Source organism: Numenius arquata, chromosome 1, assembly GCF_964106895.1.
Source record: "Numenius arquata chromosome 1, bNumArq3.hap1.1, whole genome shotgun sequence".
Lineage (NCBI taxonomy): Eukaryota > Metazoa > Chordata > Aves > Charadriiformes > Scolopacidae > Numenius > Numenius arquata.
In genome coordinates, this window is record NC_133576.1 from 77,758,516 (window position 1) to 77,773,595 (window position 15,080).

At 38.4% G+C, this 15,080-nt stretch overlaps 1 protein-coding gene across 1 annotated transcript in view; it reads right to left on the reverse strand.

Moving 5' to 3' along the window:
• MYO16 (myosin XVI) overlaps positions 1 to 15,080 on the reverse strand; it is a 293,425-nt gene that overhangs the window by 228,250 nt on the left and 50,095 nt on the right. Inside the window, exon 4 of the mRNA XM_074146466.1 lies at positions 4,020 to 4,128. Coding sequence (XP_074002567.1) covers positions 4,020 to 4,128 — 109 coding nt within the window. The remainder of the gene's footprint in view (positions 1 to 4,019; positions 4,129 to 15,080) is intronic.

Sequence of the window (15,080 nt, forward strand, 5' to 3'; positions counted from 1 at the left end):
AAATCTTTGAACCACCCTGAGGCTGTTTGGTTGCCTGTTTTTCTGTCAACCTACTGCATCAATACTATCAACAGAAAATTTGTAAGCAGAAGATCACATTGCATATGGTCCTAAAATAGAAAATATATCAGAAGATTTAGTTTTAGCTTAAGTTCACTGATCGTTAGTGCTAACAATCTGTATGTGTTGACATTTGTAGTTCTTGCTGTAGTATGTTAGCAATAATTGCTTAATGTCTATGAAAAGCCTTTCATAGTTTTAAATATGAAAGTCTAGAGTAGTATTTTTCTGAAATTATATCGATCTATACCAATTACTTTTCTTGAATGCACTGAAGAAACAATGTATGTTGTGGTTTTTTTTTTTTCGCTTGTTGGATTACTAGATCTTTTAAGGGTTTCTGTAGCACAACCTTAATGTCAGAACATCTTTGGTGTGTGTATTCAAAATACTTTTTTAATTTATAACAATCAAAACTGATGAAAGGTACACAAAACTGGGATTTTCATTTTGATCTTATTCTCACAAAAAGGGCTAGAGTGTTTAGAAGCACATCACCGGATGTATTGTCCACAACTGTTGGCAGTTGTGGGGCTGCTGGGGTGGTTTCTGTGGGAAGTGGCCAAGGGCTCTGCCATGTGGACCACAAACGGTTTTAGTCAGCTCCAGCAGACCCACCACAAGACACAGCTGAGCCTGTCAGCCAAGTGTGGCACCTCTGTGAAAACGTTTTTAAGGAAGGGCAGAGAACAGTGGACAGAGAGACAAAGAGGGAACAGAACGAGGAAGAAACAGCTGAGGGAACACCAAGGTCAGTGAAGACGGAGGGGGATGGGGTGCTCCAGGTGTCAGAGCAGAGATTCCCTCAGCCCATGGAGGACCCATGGTGAAGCAGATGGTGCTGTGTCCCTGTAAAAAACCCACACTGAAGCAACGGAAAAGTGTAAAGAGGAAGAAGTGGCAGAGAGAAACTGGCATGTACAGACTGTAGCTCCCCCACCCCCTCGCACTGCTTGCAGGGGTAGAGGAGTCTGGAGTGAAGCAATGAAGACAAGCCTGGGACAGGAGGAGGAAAGGTGCTGTTCTAATGTTTGTCTTTCTATTTCTCACTACCTGAATCTATTCCAACTGGCAATTTTCCCCAAATCGAGCCTGTTTTGCCTGTGACAGTAATTGGTAAGTAATCTCCTTGTCATTATCTCAACCCACGAGCCTTCTCATCCTATTTTCTCCCTCTGTCCTGCTCAGGAGGGGGAGTGAGTGAACAGCTGGGTGGGTGTTTGGCTTTTAGCCAAGACTAACCCACCGCACCAGGTTTTATGAATAATTTCAAATTACTTTAAATTTTAAACCAAAATACTTTTTTTGATCACTTTTTTTGATGTATCTTCCTATTGTATTCTGGATTCCTGTATAGTGTCAATCTTGCAGTAAATTCTTCCTTAATCCTTTGCCCACTAATTCTCTGAATCAGCTTTTCCTGCACTTGTTATTTCCCTCATGTTGTTAACTGTTGGCTTCGGGGAAATTCTCCTTATTGTAGTAATTTATGAGTTGACTGTTTCTGGCTAATGTTAAACATTGTCTTCAGTGCACTGTACTACAGTACTACAGATTCTGTACTAACTCTTAGCTTCTATTTTTTGATTCTACCTACACTGCAAGGCAGAAAAAGAAATTTATTCCTTCTACTTTGCAGCTGAAAAGTAAAGCTTAATCCATTTGGTGGTAAGAATTTAATAAACCATGGTCATTTTTTTGAAATCTGCACAGAATTTGAACTAATTTAAACCATAAACAACTACCTAAATGGACAGGACTTGCACATTATTTTGGCTATACGTACTGTTTTCTGAGACACCTGAATATGATCCCCTTATTATGCAGAGAACAAAACAGATCCATTATTCACACAGCTTGAAATACTAGAAAAGATTTTGATTAAGTACATGAAATCTCTATTACCATCAAAGGTCAATAACCTTTAAGCAGCTATTTCAACTTCATTTAGCCCACAGAAAGTTAATTGTTAAAAACAAAAAGAACACTGTAGAAAAGCAATAACCATTTTTTTCTGTACCTGCGTCATAGTAGAGAAAGAAGTCATCTATATCTTCAGGTAGATATGCTATTTAAATACACATTGTATTTAAAAGGTGAGACTACAGGTGGGTGTTTCACAGCACTACAGGCAGAAGATGGTATTTACTATAGGATCAGCTAATTGCTCTTGTACAACGAGATTTTTGGCCATGACATTGCTCTGTGCTGGAGTAAAAATATGCAGGTGTGGATGGGGATTACTGCAATGAAGAGGGCTTCATGAAAACATTGCACAGAGGAACTTTTAGTCTGGACAATTCAAAGCAATTCCTACTCAGGCAGACAACTTTATTTGTTTCACGGATTCCCTCCTCAATTACTAGTAAACATGGTAGGCTATACAAATATTTCAGAAGATACTAACTAAATTTTAAAAACTAAGTGCAAAATAATGGTACTTTGAGCTTCCTATTGTTAGAAGAAGAATAGTAACAAACCAAGCAAAGTTGATAAACTTTTTGTCATTGACCACCCAAAAACCAGGAGTTCACGCAGTACTGCAATTAAGGGGTGGGACTGATCTACCCTAACAGTCTAAAACTAAGACTAATAAACTACTACTTGTGAATTTAAGTTCTTAATAGTCAGCAGAAAGAACAGCCCTGGAAGTCAGTTCTCACCTAGCCAGGTTAGGAAGAGCTGAAATGATACATGCATTTCCTATTTCTCTCTATTGACCAAAAGAAAAGGTCTGGGTGATTAGCTCAGGCTTAGCTATCTAAGTTGAGATATTTCTTTTTTCCCCAAATTTTTCAACCAAACAAAAAGAGAGACAAACCAAGGAAAGAGGAAGCATTTTCTGATAAATCTGCATTAATAATTGCAAGTAAGCAGACTACATCTTGTTGTTAGCTACGTGCTTGTTGTACGCTACATGTTTAACACCACAAAGTATTTGGAGCATTTAGACTCCAAATACCTGCATTTTGCAAGGTAATCAAGTTTTTAGAAGCTAATACCTGTCTTGCCATTAGAAAAACCCAAAACCAGAGTTCACAAGCTGTGAAGACATTGCCAGGCTCCAAGGAAGCAAAATTATGAAATACACCGGTGTAATACACTAGATGTCCTATAGACTAACAGTATAGGATCTGACACTGAGTGTAATTTTCTTGCCAGTCTAAGTTGACTTCTCTTTTAAGTGTTTATTAACAAGATATAACTTATCTTTGTTTCTGACAAAATAGAGGCAATGTTGAAATCACACATTTTTACGTTACTGTTCATTATTTCTACATTTTCATCAGTGTTATGATGAGCACATACAATGTTAAGGCAATCTATTACAGTCAAAAGCAATGCTAGAAATCTCGCTTCAGAACCCTTACCTAAGTTTGGAACTGGTGAATAACAAACCCTTTTTTTAGTACAGGTCCTGTCATCTATAACATAGTAAGCATCCTTCGTAATAGAAATCTAGCTGCAGTATTTTCTCAATACAAAACAAATCCAATACTAATATTTTTGAATAAGCGATGAAGTTTCATATACAATTCCATTCAGATGATTTGCAGAGATGTATTTACTTAACAGTCTGTTACTGGAAAAAATATACTTTGAGGCCATACATAACTCACGTGAAATGAAACAAAACGTGAAGCCTGGTCCTCACTCTGTTAAACTAGTAGCTTTAAAAGCTTCTGCATTACTGGAGTTTTTCTGCTTGGATTCACATTCTAGCATCTCCACATGAATGGGCAAAAGCTGATCTGACAATGACCACTGCCACTGACCTTTGTTAGTTGTTCCAACCTAAATGCACTGAAAACTTTTGTGACTCCAAATCATCTTCATCCCCTTCGTCTCCAAACAAATATAGTTCCACTGGCTCCAATGCTGACTTACATCCAACCAATCCCTTTGGGTTTTATGTCATGTTCAATAAAAACACTCCAGAAGCTGAAGCGCTGACTTACCATTTTCTTCCAAGTACATCAGAAGGATGCTGCTAGATTCAGTCCCTTCTGTGGCATAATCAAGCGCAATGTTTCCATTAACATCTTGCAGCAGCACATTTGCTCCAGCCTACAGACAAGAATTAAAAACATTTCAGGATTCTGTGGTGACATCTCAAAACACTACTGCGGTTCATATGCACTCCCATGTAAAAACACTTCAAAGCTGGGGTTCTTGGAGAGCAGGCTGATTATAACCCAAAACAAACCAAACAAAAACACACAAAACCAAGCAAAAACAAATTAAAAAACTCCTGAATGTCAGAAAGGGCTGGCTTTGCTTTGGACAGCTGACAGTGTTGCCATCCTAGCTCTCCAGCCTGCCTTTACTGCACAGATGTCCGAGCTGCTCATCAGTGAGTTTTGGAACCACCACCACTTGCAGCACGGCATTTTAAACTAAGCTGTCACCGATTACAGTCTGCCTGAAAACACTACGGAGTAAACAGCAGTGGCTCAAAATCTGACTGACAAGTAGCACAGACACTCGTGCAGTAAGGATGGGTAGACAGCTGGTGGGGATAACCTTGTCAGCCAGCCCAACCTCTTATGGCCTCATCCATCAATCCAACCTCAAAGAGATCCATCCCTTGCTAAATAAAATTGCCATTTGTCACCAACTGGAGACAATGAAAGTGAGCTGGATGATTTCAGCTGTAGTCCCTAAAGGAGCCAACCTGGCATTTCTGTAAGTTTCATTCAAAATTCAATATAAAGGACAGACAACTAAAAGGAGCCATTGGGGGGGAGGGAAGGGTAAGGGAACAGATTCATTAGAAGCCTGAAAAGAAATCATCAGCACAATAAGAAAACTTGTATTTTCTATATTAAATATTCTTAGTGTAAGAATTTGTACTATGAAGGGCGTTTTTTTTTTACTAAATAAGAAAGCTCTCATCCTTGAAAATATAAATATCTGGTGGACATAAAAGTTTACATTACAGTGAAATATCCTGTATCTTCTTTAAGAGGCCATAACACTAATTCATTCCAAGTGTTCTCCTTATGGCTTTTAACTGCAAGAAATTATGAAATAAGAGTTATCTCTGGTAAATTTAATTACTTTTCTTACCAGCTTTTATGATAGAAAATTTAGCTAATAAAAATGAGGGGTACCAAGGACAGCCATTCTTAAAACCACAGCAGCAGAGGTGAACTGTAATAAGGAATTATTAATAGAAGGTAAGACTGCTTCTTTCAGGAGCTTACTCTGTAAGTATTATATCAAAGAAAAACTCATAATGGGCTCAGCTTCTGGCTCAGGGTGAAATACGACACGAAAAACTAGCAAATCCATGTGGGCTTCATGTCTTCAGACTTAAGGTGTTGAACCTGGACTGCTAGTCTGAGGTGATCTCCTGGGTTTCCATCATAGTAATGAGGGGACAGACAGGCATCAAAGAATGACTCACTTCAGCTATTTCAAACACCTCAGATATCCTACTAGACCATACCCTATACAGCAAAATAACCTATCCTCTGCATGATCCCCACAGTTCTTCCGCTCCAGCCCTGCTTGCAGCCTCCTGCTGCTGGCATCATGCGGGTTATGCTCAGTACCAAACTCCAGTGAGCTTTAGAAAGAAAGCCATTCTAGGTATAGAAAGAGGGGAATTCTACTGTATTTCCCTTCCTTAGTGTATTGCACAATATCCCACCAAAAATATGTTTGACCGGTTGTCAGTACGATGCAAACTGTACACACCAATATTTTGAGGTGCTTGTTTTATGGACATTTCTTCCTGTTTATTCTGATTACACAGTTCCTACGATACATTGGAAATTACTCACTGTTAAATGCTTCACATACTTTTTAGTTGCTCAGGATTTCTGTTATTCCCAGGCACCTCTCAGCTAGTTGTGGCAAGTCCTGAAAGCTGATTTGAAATCTTATTTTCTAATTGTAATTCAAACTTTCCATTTAGCTATTTGTATAAGTAAAGACAAGATGGCAATCCCACAGGTGGCAGAAGACATGGCAGAAGCTCACACAGGTAACTGTTAGGGGTCAGAGCAGAATAAATGAGAGAGGGGGGCAAACTAAGCAGCTGAAAAGCAGCAGCCTAAAGCAAAAGTACAGACAGATCATGACAAAGATGTGGAACATGTTGCACATTGCAGACGTCACAAATATTGTACCTTTAGTTCAAATGCAAACAGTCAAAATTGTACTAAAGAACATGAGTGCTATTGCTACATATATGCCTTGTAGGCCATACAATAAGAAATCCAGATACGATTAGAGATGCAGATGGTATTCAGATTATTTGAATATAGTCCTGCTTTGTTCTTAGGTTTCTGTTCATAGCTCTTGAAGAAAATATGAGGGATACTGTCCCCAGGCTGCTGATATTAGAATTTCCACATCTATATGCATACCTTGTTTATATTCAAAATGTAATTCCATATATATCCCATTTCAGTTCAAATGTTGTATCCACCCACTTGAATTCTGTACGCAGTGGTCAGTGCACAAGAAAAGTTACTGGCTTACCCATTTTCAACCCATACTCATTCTCAAGTCATTTCTCAATAAAAAGATAAATGTATTGCAAAACCTTATCCAATATATTCCATATATAAAAAAAAAAAAATTTTTTTGAGAAAAATATTTGTTTGCAATGATGAATTGCTTCTATTTTAGAAAGACTGCAGAAGGAACATCTGTAAACATACAACTAAAAAACATTCCCAAAGACACCTAGTTCAATATACAGAATGCAAAATGCAACTGAAGTGCTTGCTCTGCCATGCAGAACAACATCTATATGTAGAGAGAGCACATGAGATTGAAGTCTGGTGATCAATAATAACTGAGCAGACAGTGCCAGATTTGCACACTGTCCCATATGACCAGAAATCAGAGCCTGCTGCCAAAGAGAAAATATCTTTGGCTAGTGAAAAGAGGTAAGATTTCCCTTCTGGCTACAAAAATGATGATTCAAAAGACTTCAATTTATCTTAGGATCCCTTTATTGTGCATTTTTATATCACAATAATTTCATTTATTAAATTTTGTTTTATTATTTTGGTTTCATTTGTGTCTATTTATTTATTTGTAGAATCTCTGATATGTTTTCATTCCACGCAAACTGAGTAGAATAGTTTAATTCCACATATATGCAAAACTGATGACCCTAAAGATTAGGTACTGAGCTCAGGAGCAATATAGCATGAGGTAGGCTGGATGTGACCGGTTTCACAGTACCAATCTATGTGCATATCCCCATTTTTGCCAACACGAAACATTTTGAGATTGCTTCCTATGCAGTGGAAGAGAAATGAACAACTTCAGATTCACTGTAAAGTACATGATACAATGTACATTCCCACTATAACTTATCCCATGATTACATCTTTGCATAGCTAAACTTCTAGCTAATTTAGGATAGTACAGGGAAGAACACCACTTTTCTCACCAGGATGTAGTGGGAACTGAGCTCTTCTTTCCCAAATAATGTTCCAGAAGGTGGGGGAAGAACCAAATAGCTTCTGAAGTCCAAGCACTATTGGAAATTTTTATTTGCAAGAACTTAAAAACCCAGTAATTTCATCACCGAATCACATATGAATGGACTGCGAGCACACCCAGTGTCCTCTACAGGGCTCTATCCCTATACAAGCTACCCCTTGCCACCTGGCCCCAGCACAAAAGTATAAATGCAGTCACAAACTCTAGAGACTGTGTTGTTGTAGCTATAACCCAGTAGATCAATGTCCAAACTCACACTGGTAACATAAGAGTGGAGTTTAGTCCATATTCTACATTTGGAAAGCCTAATTAGTGATACTATTAACTCACAAGCAAGCAATTTATTTTTCGTTTTCTCCATCAATGTCTCTTTTTTTTAAGAATTAACTAAAATCTAAAAATCAATCTAATATGCACAGGGCAAACCTTTTATTAAATATTTTCTTTTTAAAAGAGTCTTAAAACGTCCTTCTTCTGTGCAACAAATGCAGGTGTATCAGTGATATTTACTAACTGGCTAATAATCCTTGCTACTCTTTCTTACTCCCAGTATTTCTTATATATATTATCTCATGATTCCCAAATGAGAGCTATATCTACCTGCCATTACTTGAAAAAGAATCCAGGAATCTCCATTCTGAGGAATGTTTCCTTTACAGATTTAAAATCATTTCTTTCCTTCTGTCTCTCAACATTTTGTGTATCAGCAGCCTAACTTCATCAAGATAGGTGAAACCCACATTCCCCCAACATTTTATGGACATAATTAAAGACAGGTTTGTGGGAAGAAAGGCTGTGGGTTTAGACCTTCTCCAGCTACCTCCAACCACCTCCTATATTCAGGGACAGAGTTCTAACCAATAGGTTGTATGTCCAGAAACACAATACCATCACAACTGTTTGGAGTGCAATGTGCCCAGTGACAGGACAAGAGGTAACGGGCACAAACTTGAACATAAGAAGTTCCATCTAAACATGAGGAGGAACTTCTTTTCTTTGAGGGTGGCAGAGCACTGGAACAGGCTGCCCAGGGAGGTGGTGGAGTCTCCATCTCTGCAGACATTCAAAACCCTCCTGGACATGTTCCTGTGTAACCTGCTCTAGGAGGACCTGCTTTGGCAGGGGGTTGGACTAGATGATCTCCAGACGTCCCTTCCAACCCCATATCATTCTGTGATTCTGTAATCTGATTTAGTCATTATTAGAGGAAACCCAACTTACTGAGGTTCCCCAAGGACTTGGGAAGGATTTGGGCATATTTCTGCCTCGGTACTCTCTCTTGCTTAGCTCCCCAGCTAGGATGCTACAGCTTCTGAATCCAGGGAACTTTGGTTCAGAAAGCAGTTCAACCAGCTAACCCTTGTGAGCACAGAGTCAGCATCCATCCATTTTAGGTGGAAGCCAGGCAGACTCCAGAAAGCCTGAGTATGATCCATTGAAATTCAAGCTTAAAGTCCTGTATTCTGTTGCATGCTTAAATTTATTCTTTCAAAATTGTGTTCCATTCAAATTATTTATATATTTGAAATAACTAAGTAAATTAGCTTTATTTGTACAGTAGAAAGCCCCAGCTTTGTTATAAAACAATTTTCAACACAGAAATTATGACCCAGCCACTGCCTCTTTTACCGAGGATTACCAGCATTGGCTTCATGATGCTTTATGAAGGCAATCAGAAATAAAATATAGCCTGAGAAATATGTGTGGGTATAAAAAGGAAAAAAAGACAGAGATAGAAACAACCATCTTGTTAATGTACCTGTTGCTATTAAAAAAAAAAAAAAAAAAGTTTTCTCCTAGTAACAGGCTTCTGCACAGTTGTTACTATGGTTTAAGTTCTAGCCTTGGGCAATTTGTGCAGTCACCTGTCAAACCCCCACAAAACCTGACTTCTTGATATCTGTTTATATTCTTATTTATATTATGAATCTATTTTTATTCCATTCCACATACTCCATATATATAAATGTATACATTTAGATGTATGTAACTGTATAAAAATTTACACAGTATTTCTCTCTTCTATGTTAACCACTGTTTCCAAAAGGGAAAGACTCGCATTTTTTCAGTAACATCTTGGACAATACACTTTTTCTTCATTTTTTTAAATATAGTCACATGATTTACAAACTGTTCCTTTTTATAGGATGATGTTAACCACGTAAGTAGACCAGGACTAAATGTAGTTCTTCACAAAACATTTGTGGCCTCTTGCTTCCTGTAACATGAGTAGTTAAGTTTTCCCCCCTTTATTGACCTACTTCTTCACATTAATTCCATTAGAAGGTTTTGCTCATTGAAGGATGTCCAAGGTTTACATGCACACATATGCATGCTCTCATGTATGCTCTGGCTACTGTGCAAATCCCTCCAAAAGGCCTTAGAATACTATCAGTTAAAAAGAAAACCACGGTAATCAGGATATAACGCTCTATTTGCTTGCGAACAAGGAAACAGAAAGGATATCACATGTGCTCATGGGCTCTGTGGTGCCACACAATCTTGCTTTCCAACCTCAAAGGCTTGCATAAATTTTCAATCAAGATACTAAACCCCAGAAATCTAGCTGGTTCCTCCTTTGTGGCTCCTATTGGACTTGTCTGACTCTCCTTCGTTAACAAAGTGAAAGGGATACAGTTGCTCTACACAGTACCATGTTTTAGGTCATAAGCACTGGATCTCACTTTTCACAAATTCCCACTGCTAAGCAGAACAGAAACAGTGTGCAAGGCAGGGCTCAAAAAAAGTCAAAGACTTCTTCACATTAGCAAACCACAGAAAATGAAATAAAAGATTAAATGAGATTGAGCAGCTGCTCTCAGTTCAAAAGCATGTTTTCCTTCCAACCCAACAACAGATTTTGTGTAGGCAGGAAATTATTTCACAGAAATAACAATTTAGTTACTAGAAGAGCTGGGAAAAAACAAATGAGGTTTTTAGTGATTGCAATTATAGATCCTCCGTTGACAGTTCCCCTACCCATTCCTATCATAATCCAAGTTTACCTGCTACGAAGAAGCAAACTGACACACAAGCTGAGTTACTACTTTTGTTTTCTCTTTTTGGGTTTAGAACAATCTAGAAACTATTTTACTAAATCTAGATATTGTCTCTCAGAATGCTGACTGCAATCTTAATACTTTCATTTTAACTTTTCCCACATAAATCTCTAAGGAAGCCCCTTCCCCATGACACCACAGATTCTTAAGATATTGGGGATACAGTGATCAATTTCTGTCAACTCCAGAGTAAAGCAAAGATTCCTGTTCCAGAACAAAAGGTAAAAAGAAGCCCATGAAAAAGCCAGCTCTCCTCCTCTGAGCAGATTCAGGACTAGTACTCCACCACGCAGCTTACCTATTTCTGAATTTTTACTTCTATTCCTCCTCCCCCTGGGCATGATAGAGAACAGAAGAGTGGTCACAAATGTTTATAAGCCATCTATAAAGAGGTGTAAGTTCCATTATAGTCCATGGCACACAGTACGATCACCTCAAAGCTGCACTAGCTTCTGTTTTGGCTTCAATGACCCTTAATGCAGTCTGCCAAAAGAAAAGGAAAAAAAAAAAAAAGACAACATACTCCCTTGATGGAAGACATGAGTGGAACTGATAGAAAATCATTCCCAAATAGGGATATCTGCTATAGAGCTAATCCTAGCAGCCTCTTTTCTTTTATGTATATCTCAAAGGAAAACAAATAAATTAAAATTTCAGCTGTACAAAAGCAACATTTCACAAGCCTGTTCTTCATTCTTTTAGGGCATTTCCATCACTGCAGCCTGAGAGGACACACCTGATCTTTGATTAAATAGGAATTTCGGTAAGTCAAGACTGATGATTTGAGCTTAAAAGTACTATGTTTTACAAATAATAAACTATAACTTCTCTCAGGCAGTTAAGTTACTTGCAGGTAGTCAAGTTTCACATTCAAACACCACTACCCCAAAACCATAATGGATACCAGACCTAGGCATAACTTTTCCAAAATAATAGATTTTCCTCAGTAAATTCTTATTTATTGAAACCTGAACTTTTAAAAGTATTGAAGAAATGCAAACAGCAGTCTCATCATGTAGGAATTTCCAAATTGAAGATATTTTCTTCCTTTCTTTCCAGACTGTCTCTTAGCAAAATAATCTGAACAAGAACCCAAACTCCATGCAGCATTTCAGAAGTAATATCTGTAGATCAAAAAACAAAATAACAACTGAAAAGATCTAACTGCATCCATCATGCTTGGAGTCTGATACACTGAAGAATGTTCTGTACATGCCTTACATGGGCTTGTATAGCTAGACAAAATGAAGGGAACAAATTCTCCTGCTCAGCTCACTTCCTTTGTAGTAAGGCATCATGTTAAAGCATATTCATGAAAAAAAAAAAAAAAAAAAATCCCTTAATACAAATGGAAAAATCTCTCACTTCCTTTTAAAAGGACTTGCAGAGCACAACTCTGCAAAGTGGGCTAGCCCAGTGCACCAGCTACACAATTTCTTCCATAACCTTGAGTCAATGGTTACTGCAGCTCATTTGAAGCAGGAGTTCTCACCTCTCACAGAGGAAAGATACTGTTGCTGTCTGCAATCTTTGTTCTATTTCATGATTTTAAACTCTGTAAGAGTTGCTACTGTCTGTAAACCCATGCCTGTCACATTACCAAAATTATTCTTTCACAAGAAGCGGGAACTCTCTGCCATCTGGATGAGCTTAACTTGTGATATAAGTAAAGGTTTGAATTCATTTTCGACGTGCCCTATCCCACATCATAAAAACACTTAGACAAAGCTCAATCCCTTATGTCTGTGACAATACAGCCTACAGAACCAAAGCTGAAATCAGAGGTTTGAAAGTGCCGTCAGGCACATAAACTGAAGAGATGAGTTCGCGTATCTCCAAAAAGACACTTTAAAAGAAATGAGGATATAATTTAGTGCCAACAATTTTATGCCAATGTACTAATATAATGGCTTAAACATATGATAGAGTCATAGAATGGTTAGAGTTGGAAGGATCATGGAGTTCCAACCCCCCTGCCATGGGCAGGGACACCGCCCACTAGACCAGGTTGCCATCTTCCTGGCCCTCCTCTGGACTCACTCCAACAGGTCCATGTCCTTCTTACACTGCGGGCTCCAGAGCTGGACACAGTACTTCAGGTGGGGACTCATGAGAGCTGAATAGAGGGTCAGAATCACCTCCCTTGACCTGCTGGACACGCTTCTTTTGACGAAGCCCAAGATGTAGATGGTTTTCTGGGCTGCGAGTGCACATTACCGGCTCATAATGAGCTTCTCATCAACCAGTACCCCCAAGTCCTTCTCCTCAGGGCTGCTCTCATGTATTTGTATTAATATAAATTTATGTTATTCCATTAGTACTTATGTTTTTCTCTCATAGCTACACACTAGACCTGTCAGAGAAGCAGGAAATTCACTCATCCTTGTGTAAGTAGGCTTTCAGCTGCCACGTAAATACAAGTTCTTTAATTCACAGCACTTCTGGTTTCCACATTGCAGAAACAGGCATGAAAATCTGAATATGCAACTTAATTCCTGGTCAAAAACTTTTTGTTATAATCTAGAAATTTGGATTTATGAATGCATGTCAATGTGCATAAAGATTATAGTGTTCCAAAAATCCCAGACATTTTAACCTCTGCAACACACTGGTTAAAGAAGCATAAAGAAATGTGCCAATACAGTGGCTGTTTATAAAAAACATCATTTAGATGTACACATATAAGATCACTAATGCTACAGAAATACCCAACTGTATTTGAAAACATACTTCTTGGTTGTTGAATTACTTCACACAAATAATAAAAATAATATTTTAAAAACATCAAAGTTCCACAACCATTTTGGTAATCATTTAGTTCATGAATAAGGCATTTTTTCCTTTAACTAATAGAATGTAGGCAATGTCAGTTCACAGAAAAGGTTTGCAGTGGAGTTAAAAAAAAAGACTGTCATGGCACATATTACAGATTGCTTGACAGGCATAGCGTGTTCCACTAATGCATTCAGAAGATAAAAGAATTAGCACTGATGACTGAAAACTAAAGACCAACATTTTCCCATCTGTTTGTGCACCATGGGGACTTAAATTCCGCCCATCATCTGGAAGGCATGTAAAAGGCAAACAAAATCCCACTTGGTTCCAGTATGGAACACTTCTGATAACACTGGAGAATTATAGTATGTTTTCAATAATATCTTTCAAAGTAAAATACAACTAAGTATACAGTTTGGAAATGAAAAGTTAAAATCTACTAACCCAGAAGCTATCAAACAAAAAATAACATACATTGATAAAATTACCACTATTTCCATGCTCAAGCAATACCACATTCATGAGGATTTGGGAACATTCTATTAATTCTACATGCATACAAATATTCACTTGAATCTTAATTACTTGACAAGTCAGCTTTCATGGTTGTTCTTCATATTCTGACTCCTAGCCTACATTGCCAAGGTTTCTTGGAATTTACAGTCTTAATTTCTAAGCTAAATAAAGTATGGTTTCCTTGATTTAGCATTACCTCAAGGGATTATTTTTATTTCCTCTCTTCTCCCACCTAAATCTCTGAAAACACATAGAATCATTGTTAGTTTGATTAGAAATTGGAAGGACAGAATTATTTGTGTTATATACCCCTCTACTCTGCGCTCGTGAGACCCCACCTGGAATACCGTGTCCAGCTTTGGAGTCCTCAACACAGGAAGGACATGGACCTGTTGGAACGGGTCCAGCGGAGGGCCACGAAGATGATCAGAGGGATGGAGCACCTCCCCTATGAAGACAGGCTGAGAGAGCTGGGGTTGTTCAGCCTGGAGAAGAGAAGGCTCCGGGGACACCTCATAGCAGCCTTCCAATATCTGAAGGGAGCCTACAGGAGAGCCGGAGAGGGACTCTTTGTCAGGAGATGAAGTGACAGGACAAGGGGTAATGATTTTAAATTGGAAGAGGGGAGATTTAGATTAGATATTAGGAGGAAATTCTTTACTGTGAGGGTGGTGAAGCACTGGAACAGGTTGCCCAGGGAAGCTGTGGATGCCCCATCCCTGGAAGTGTTTAAGGCCAGGCTGGATGGGGCTTTGAGCAACCTGCTCTAGTGGAGGTGTCCCTGCCCATGGCAGGGGGGTTGGAACTCGATGATCTTTAAGATCCCTTCCAACTCTAACCATTCTATGATTCTATGATTCTATATGCATTTCTGTTTCTTTACCTCCACACTTTATTCTGTATTTTTCCAACAACTTCAACTAATCATTCTTAATATAATCAAAACCTGTAGCTTGATTGCATGAGATACATGCAAATTTTGCCATACAATTTGAACACTGATTGTATCAGCCTTGGTATGTCTTCTTCATATGTAATCACTGCTGGTTTTCAGTCTATGAAGAAAGAGGCAATAAGAATACCTTTTCTATTGCTCCTGTTGGCTAGATGTGTGGTGGGACATGAACTTAGACACAGTGTAGGGCAAATGAAGCCATAGGGCTTTTGGTGTGACACTGATTTCCATCAACAAGCTTGGAC